An 8,930-nucleotide genomic window follows, 5' to 3' on the forward strand; every position below is an offset into this window, starting at 1 on the left:
AGGAGAGACTTGTTTGTAGTGGTGCTAGCCGCCGGCTGAAGTGAGGGTTCACCCCAACGTGGCCTTAGCTTCCGAAGAAGAACCGAGCACCTTACAGACAACTGAAGAGAGCAGGTATTATTTTCCAAGCCTCCAAATTTATCTTTCAGTTCTCCAGTTTCTGCCCTCTCCCATTCATCCTCCTCGTAGCTGCTGAGTTTATATTCCCAAAACCCAAGCCTGACCATGTCACTCCCCTACCCAATTACCCCAGTGGCTTCTTATTGCCTTTGAGGTGTATTATAAATCTCTGCTGTCATTTAAAGCCTGTTGGAACCAGATCCTAACCTACCTTTCCAATCTTACTATGCAATTATACATTACTTTCCTTTCTATGGTCTATGGTCAAACCATTGAGCTCAGAGAGTAGATACTTAAAGGGGTTTGCGGGGCAGCTAGGTAGCACAGTGGATAGAGCACCAGCTCTGGAGTCAGGAGGACCTCAGTTCAAATTCCCCCTCAGACATTTGACACTTACTAGCTGCAAGGGCTGCTAGTGACCCTTGGCAAGTCACTTAACCCCAGTTGTCTCCCCCCCAAAAAAAAGGGGTTTGGGGTTGTGGTGGTACTAAAAAAGGACTCCTGGGACAGCTAGATAGTGCAGTGAACAGAGCACTGGCCCTGGAGTCAGGAGGATCAGAGTTCAAATCCAGCCTCAGACACTTTTTAGCTGTGTGACCCTGGGCAAGTCACTTAACCCTGATTGTGTCCAACCCCCCCCCCCCCGCCTCCTTCAGGAAGTAGAATTTGAGCTGTCTCCCCCCCCATATAAATATTTTATTATTTTCCAGTTACATTTAGAGATAGTTTTCAACATTTGTTTTTATAAGATTTCTAGCTTCAAATTTTTCTCTCTCCCTCCCCTCCCTCCCCCTCCTCCCCAAGACAGCAAGTAATCTGATATAGGTTATATAAGTACAATCAATTAAACATATTTCTGCATTAGTCATGTTATGAACTGAGCCTTAAAGAAAGCCAGGGAGGCTAGAACTTGGAGGTCAGGAGATTTTGCTTGTGCAAAAGCAGGGAGATGAGAGAGATGGAGTATGTATTCTGAGAGCAGCAAGCAGTCCAGTCTAGCTGGATCACAGAATATATCTAGGGGAGTAAAATATTGGAATAGAAAAGGCAGGAAGAAATCAGGTTACAAATGGCTTGAATAGCCAGAGGATATTATATCTGATCCTCTAGGGAACTGAGAGCCACTGGTCACATAGCCTGAAAGTGGTAGAGCAAGAAACGAAAATAGGAAAATACAGGAAATCCAGGTGTTTCTGGTGTTTTTTTTTCTTAGTCAAGTTTAGTGCTCTTTTAAAAAATGTTGTGATTCCACTGAAAGCATATTAGAAAATGTATACAAGTTATCCCTTCCACATTGCTACTTTCCCCATTGAGGTTTTGATATACCTTGGGTTAGTATAAGAAATTAAAAGGGAATTTTTGGGAAGTTTTGCAGAAGCTACAGATGACACAGAGCCTATGACCAAATACTTGACCCAAATTTTACAATAAGGTACTGTAAACCCCCCATAAAAGAAGAAGAAAAAATTCAGACTTCTTCTCTGGTACGAAAGGAGGGTCAAAAGATTTTACTCAGATTTTCCAGAGATGGGTCCCCAACCCCCAAGATGTGGAAGGTCAAACTCTTGTGAAACATTAAGACCAAAAATATTTTGAGAAACTGGACTTGGGATCAAATGAAATAATATATGAAGTGCTTTGCAAACCTTAAAGGCTCACTCTAAATACTATTATTATTATTATTATTTAGCTTCCGCTTTGTAGTCATATTTAAATGGATGTTATGGATGTGTTTCTGGAAATTCGAATGTGAATCAGTATTTTTTAAAAATCATACTGCTACATTTTAAATCAACCAATCCTTGTAAATCAATCAAAATAAAAAATCTTCGTTGAGCACCTACTGTATGCTAGGCACTGGGGGTACAAATCACAATCCCAGTCTCTAGGAGCTTACATCTTAACAGAAATAAATAATCACATATACACATACCCACATATACCCACAATACACATATATTCATGCATGCACACAAGTATATATGTATGTATGTGTATTTTTTTCATTAAACTCCTCTGTCATTTAAAGCCCTTCACAACCTGGCCCCACCTTATTACACAATTATACATTACTTTTCTTTCTGTAATGTATGATCCAGTCATAGATCTCATAGGGAAGATACTTGTGCGGGGCGGGAGGGGCGGGGTTACTATGAAGGGAAACTTTTTATACGTACTATGTATGTACACGTTCTTTCTGATTTAACTGGAATGCCCTTAGTTTAAGGTTTTCGTAAAACGAGGTCCACTTGTGATTTTAGAAGGAGCAACCCTGGGATGCTAAGTGGAAAGTGTAAATTACTCAGGGAGAAACTGATTGACGTGGGAGAGTCGACCAAAGGTTAGGGTTTTCTTATTTTCTTTTTCATGGCATTTGTGGTTCTCTTGCAAGTTAAGTTGGCACAGGTTACCAAAGTTTCTAGATTTCAATCAATAAATCATGAAAAACAAGCAAACAACTTTGACACAATTCAGTTCCTTTGAAAAAAGTTTTAAAGCCTCAGCCAGTACAGTAGGTACAGAAAGCAGGAGCTGAAACGAATCTAACCAATAATCCCGGCTCAGCCCTTCTCCTGGTCCTGCCTCTTCCCCGAAGCCCCGCCTCTTTTCGGAGGCCCCGCCGCCAGGCGACCCGCCTCCGTCCCCGCCTCCGTCCCCGCCTCTCCTGGTTCTCGGTTCGATGTCATCGGCTCTGTTTTGCTCTAGTCCTCGGGTAGGCAGGCAGGCAAGGCACGCCCCATCCTGTTCGGCACTCCTCCAAAGCGTCGCGAGATTTCCCGCGCTTCCCATATCTCTCCGCGCTCACCCATCTCGTCCTCTTTCCGCCATCTTGCAGTGCCGGTGAGTAGCCTTCGCTTTGCTCTCCGTCTGCATCCACGGGGCATCGGCTACATCCTGCGGCCGGGACGCGCGTCCCTGGGCTCCGCCGGCGCCCCGGACCCTGCCCTTTCAGAGGCTCCCAGTCTGGCTGCGACTTGGTTCGCGGCTGGCGGTCCCAGGGACGCGGGAGGACCTGGGGGGGGTGCCGCCGCCTTCTCCTCGGCTGGAGCCGCCTCTTTACCCTGCCTGGGCGGGTCCGGCCGCTTCCGCGCTCCCCGGGCCTGGGGACGGGTCCGGCCGGCTCGCGAAGTTGGGGCCACGGTCTCCGGGGCAGAGGATGGAGATGTGCGTGCGGCCGGCCGGGCTCTCCGCGCACGTGAGAGTGGAGGGAGTTCCGCCGCGGTCGGGCGCGTTTCTGTCGCTCGGTCCGTGCCCCGCACGAGCCCTTCGGCGTGTTGTAGGAGCTTAAGGAGTCGGGCATGGCTTGGTTCCCGTGGCTCCGTGCCCGGGGAGGCCAGGCGATCACGGAGCTCCCGCTTAGCGTCTGGAGCCTGCCGGCCAGCGAGCTTTTCCCGGGCATCCGGGACAGGCGCCGTGAGCGAAAAGTGCCTTGGCCCCAACCGGCTCCTAGTGTGTCCTATCGGGTGGGAGAGAGACTGCACGTGCCTAGACCACCCCGAGCAAGGCACGCCTTGACTTAGGTGCCGGAGGGAAGGCTGGGGAGAGCCCGCTGTGCGAGGAGAGGCAGCCAGGCGAGGTGCACGGGAGCCTGGAGGATTTCGGGTGCCGGTGGCATCAGAGCCGCATGGCCAGCTCAGAGAGAAGGGAGTTGGGAGAAGTCTGCAAGACCGGGGCGGCGGCGGGGCGGGGGGGGCGGCAGCTTGTGAAGAGCTTTCGGTGCCAAGAGTTCGTTTGGTATTGGGGAAGGGGGGGCATTGTAGAGCCGAAACTGCCCCGGGCCTGATTGCAACCGCAGGGAAAACTTTGCCTCCAATTTCTATCTCAACACTCCCTTCGCATCCTGGCCTCCAGTTCTGGCCGAGGCTAGTCCAGGCTATGCCGGGAAGTCTAGCATTCGCCTGCTCTATTGAAAAGTCTGTTAACACAGACTGCAGCAGCCTCCTAACTGGGCTCCTGGAACCCCTTCTCTTTCTCCGCACTGCTTTCCGCATAAGTCTGGCCATTTTCCCCCCTGCTCACCAAACCTCAGTGGCTCCCTATTGTAGGATAAGATACAGCCTCTTTTGTTGGAGGCATTTTCTACATCTCTAACTTGTCTCGGGCCTAATTTTACAGGGTAAGCATACTTTAGTCTCCATCTGTCGTACTTTCCAGTCAAACTGGGTCTTTTTACTCAACGTTCAAGGTTCACGTATTTGCTCAGGTCTTTTAGAATCACTGCTTCACTGAAGAGCTGAGCTCAAGTGCAGCTTAGGTGGCCTGATTCCCTTCAACTGTTAGGCCCCCATTACTTGGTATTTGTATGTCTTTTGTATTTAGTCGTACTGTGTGTGTTAATTTCCCAGTATATAGCCCAAGCTCCTTGAAGGCAGAGACTTTGATTTCTGTCTGTGGCCCAGAATGAGGTTTTTTTTTCTGGCTTTAAGTTTAGATCTAATCTAAAATGTTCTTTTAAGCAATTGACTTAGGCATAGGTAATGTAAGTAGTGTGGTCAGAGAGCCCTCCTCTCTGGGAAATACTGAGATTCAAGTCCTGTTATTGACAGACTTTATGATCCTGGGCAAGTATCTTGTTCACTCTTTTTTTAAAAAAATTTTTAATTTTAATTTTTAAATTTTTTTTTTGTGAGGCAATTGGGGTTAAGTGACTTGCCCAGGGTCACACAGCTAGTAAGTGTTAAGTGTCTGAGGCCGGATTTGAACTCAGGTACTCCTGACTCCAGGGCCCGTGCTCTATCCACTGCGCCACCTAGCCGCCCCTTGTTCACTCTTTTAAGAGCATTAAGCTGCAGAGAAAGTGCCTACTTGCATTAATAGAGGGAGTTTTCCTCACCTGGAAGTTTGCTATATTAAATAAATCACAGGCCCTGTCCCTAATGCTGGATCTGGATTGTTTGTTTTTATTCCATATTAAAGAAGTTTGTGCTCTTGCCTCATTGGAGGCCCGTTGGATTCCTTGGCATCTTGATTTTGCCAATGGGGAATAACAGTTAAAATCATTCCCTTTCAGCTGATGGCAATACTAACAAAGCAGTCCATCTTTTTTCTCTCTGATAGCCACCATGGTGCGCATGAATGTCCTGGCAGATGCTCTCAAAAGCATCAACAATGCAGAAAAACGAGGAAAACGCCAGGTTCTCATTAGGCCGTGCTCTAAAGTAATCGTCAGGTTCTTAACTGTGATGATGAAGCACGGTAAGTGTGATTCTCTTTGCTGTATTCTGGTTTAAAGGCAGTTCAAAAGATGAAGTGCTTCGTGAACCTTGGGGGAATGGTAGACTGGATTTTGAGGAAAATTGGACTTTTGAAATTTTGCAGCATTTGTGATACTGTGAAGTTTAAAAAATGTATAGTAGAATTACTCTTCTAAATATAATAAGAATGAGACTTTGACTTGTGTCCTTGACATGATGCTAGGAGTTCAAGTTTCCTCCAGTGTAAAATGAGGGTAGTAGTTGGATCAGACTACTCTATTTGGTCACACCGTGGAAATTTATCATGTTGTGCTGCTTTTGAAGATTAGTGTACTAGTGAATTGAGTCTATTTTGTTTAGTATTTGAAGTTGTTCCAGAAGTGAGTTTTGTTAAAGTTACATTAGAAGTACCGGTTTTAGTACAAATTGAGAATAATTTTGTTTGGGGAATAATGGATTGATATGACTAAGACTCAAAAGTTGCATACTTTGTGTTCTGTTGCTTAACAAGCTGTTTTATACCATGTAGGCTACATTGGCGAATTTGAGATCATCGATGATCACAGAGCAGGAAAAATTGTCGTGAACCTCACAGGCAGATTAAACAAGGTAGGAATTTATAGACAGCTATACAAATAAGATTTCTGTGGGCATTTTGCATACATTGATAATTGCAATCTGTAATCAGAGTTTGAGATTTAAAAAAAAAGTGAAAAATAGACCAGTAGGTCCTAACATTAAGAAACATACATTTAGTGATCTTGGGGGAGATGTGATTCTTCTTCTTTGAGATGTGATTCTGGAAAAGATCAGTTATTAAAACCAAAATTGTCTCTTAGAAACATATCAGCTAAACATTATTAGGTGTAAATGTCTATATTTGTAGTGACCGAAATAAATTATGATCTTAAAATGCTTTAAGCCAGAGATGGAAGGGGGACCTTGGAGGCCATATAGTCCAGCCCCCTCTTCATAGATTAGGAAACTGAGGTTTGGGGAGTTTGAGACTTCTGGTTTATATATGAAATTATGGAGGTTGTCAGAGAAAAAATGTTAATAAAATGTTGTGCTGTAACTTTAAATACATCTGCCAGAAATTTTATTAAAGAAGTATGCTAGAAAAAGTCACTACTAAACTTTTGTCCAACTCCCCTCAAGGATTGGGTGGTGGTGGTGGTGGGGTCTCATCCTAGTGATCAGTGATCACAAAGGAAGGAATTCCTTTGGAATTACAGGTCACTCACTGGTCATAGAATTAAATTTAGATGCATTTAATTATTACCTTTCTGAGTCCAGAAAGGATTTTTAGACTAGATAAATAAGGATGTTCCCCACAAACATTGTGGCCAGTTTATGTGGTAGCTGGATCTTGGCAGTTTCCAACAAATATGAAATCAGTGAATACATATGTTAAAGAATTTAGTTCTCTGAAATGTTATAAAAATCCAGCAGTGGTTTTGTAAAGGAGACTTACTTATGTTGTCTTTGTAGTGCGTTGAAGAGTGGTAGCTGCAAAATCTTCATAGTTTAGTTTTCTCACATGCATTTCTTGTGTGCAGATACTTTATGCCTGTTGAAGGGACTTAATCTGCCTAACCTCATCCTGCTTTTTTAATATCTCCATTCTCCATCATGTTTGTCTTCCATTGATCATCTCAAATTATTCCTTTTTCATAAAGGGTCTTCTCAAGCACCAGCCCTGGATTCAGGAGTACCTGAGTTCAAATCCAGCCTCAGACATTTGACCCTTACTAGCTGTGTGACCCTTGGGCAAGTCACTTAACCCCCATTGCCCCGCCAAAAAAAAAAAAAAGGAAAAAATTAAGGGTCTTCTCAGACCATTCAAGCCCATAGTGAACACTATGCTTTCCACTTTTTTGGCAACTAATTATGAACAACTTTGTGTGGTGTTTACTATTTTAAACTTTTTTTGTGTCTTTGTCACTACTCTAGGTAGATTATAAACTCTTGGAGAACTGAGAGCTTAGCTCAGGTCAACACACCCAGCACAATGACTTTGACATATTAGGCACTCAGTAAATATGTTACTTTGATAAGGTTATGCATAAATAAACAGGCATTATTTAAAAGTGTAAATACTTAGAATGCAGTTCTATTAAAATATTAAATCTTTTGAAAAATACTTTTTACAGTGTGGTGTAATCAGCCCCAGATTTGATGTTCAATTGAAAGATCTGGAAAAGTGGCAGAATAATCTGCTACCATCCCGTCAGTTTGGGTAAGGGTCTTTTTATGCAATTTAAAGTTTGTAAAATTGTACATTCACAAACATTTTTTGGATTTGTTTTCATTGGTTAGGCTCTGGGTGATGATTTTAATATAGCATCAGAGTTCTTTGAATATTTAAAAGGTGTTGAATATGACAATGAAATGCATGGTTTTTTGCAGTTATACCTCAGAACACATGCATGTAAGGTATTTTATTAAACAGTCATTTTTCTATCCTAAACAGAAACAAAAAAATCTGGCATCTGTGCTTTCCTAGATTAATTTTGCCAAGGAGCACTTTTAGATTAAATCTATTGGAAGATCCTATAGATTATGATTTAGGAAAAATTGGAAGTATTAGCACCAGGATAAAGTGAGAAGTCAAGGTTTTAGAGTTGGAAGAGAAAATTAGGCCTATCTTCATTGGGAAAATGCTACACATAATTGGTTTTTGACACTTTGATATTAATGCTTAGGGGGAAATTAGCTATTGAATTTTATTCACTGAACCTCCCCCCCCCCTTAATTTAACAGCCATCAGTGTTCTGTGAAAATTTTTAGAAAAAACATCAGTTAAACTATGGAACTATGCAGAGTATTTTGTTAAACGATACCATGAATATTTTCATTCTCCTTACCTATATCTAATGGATAAATCTTTGTGGATTGAATAACCATGTGTATGAATTACTTATTTCATGTATTTGTAAATGCTGTTGTGATTTGAAGTAACAAGTTTGTTTAATGAGTTCATAGTAGCTTTTTGTCATGTATTTTTTCGGTGAACAGAGTTGGAAGTATTAGGGAAGAGGATGAGGGGGGGAAATTTTTTAACCATAGTTGGTTCATACCTAAGGGCCAGCATTACTGTCCCAGGCTATTATAATTGATTTACCATATTGCTAAAGCTTATTCTTATACCTAGAAAAATCTTTTCTCTTTTTTTCTTTAACTCTTTAATAGGTTCATTGTGCTTACAACCTCCGCTGGCATCATGGACCATGAGGAAGCAAGACGAAAACACACAGGAGGAAAAATCCTGGGATTCTTTTTCTAAGGGTGTAAAACATACATACAAATAAAATGCTCCAATGGACCATGGTGCTTCCAGTCAGTGGTTTTGAACCTTGAAAAAAGTTTTAATAGCATCGTGCAGATGCTCATAATTCTGGTTTTCATAGGTATCTGGTGCTAAGTGCTGAATGTTTACCAAATCCATTCTGATCTTTTGGGTCAACTTGCCTCACTGTTGGATTATATAATAGGATTTGTATTGACCATACTTGAGCATTGGTCCAGCCAGTGTCAGAAACTTGAAATGAACAAAAATCTGCTTGTACAACAGTCCTCTCTAACTGAGGCATGGAAAGAAGGCCATCGATTTAT

The 8,930-nt window shown here is 42.6% G+C and overlaps 1 protein-coding gene across 1 annotated transcript; it reads left to right on the plus strand.

Moving 5' to 3' along the window:
- The first annotated feature begins 2,830 nt into the window (after nucleotides 1-2,830).
- Nucleotides 2,831-8,641, plus strand: RPS15A (ribosomal protein S15a). The gene is made up of 5 exons (XM_043979098.1): nucleotides 2,831-2,961; nucleotides 5,179-5,316; nucleotides 5,845-5,924; nucleotides 7,469-7,554; nucleotides 8,508-8,641. Exons 2-5 carry the CDS (start codon nucleotides 5,184-5,186, stop codon nucleotides 8,599-8,601), a joined length of 393 nt encoding a protein of 130 aa, XP_043835033.1. The 5' UTR covers nucleotides 2,831-2,961; nucleotides 5,179-5,183; the 3' UTR covers nucleotides 8,602-8,641.
- Nucleotides 8,642-8,930: the final 289 nt, after the last annotated feature.

This window comes from Dromiciops gliroides, chromosome 1 (genome assembly GCF_019393635.1).
Source record: "Dromiciops gliroides isolate mDroGli1 chromosome 1, mDroGli1.pri, whole genome shotgun sequence".
NCBI lineage: Eukaryota > Metazoa > Chordata > Mammalia > Microbiotheria > Microbiotheriidae > Dromiciops > Dromiciops gliroides.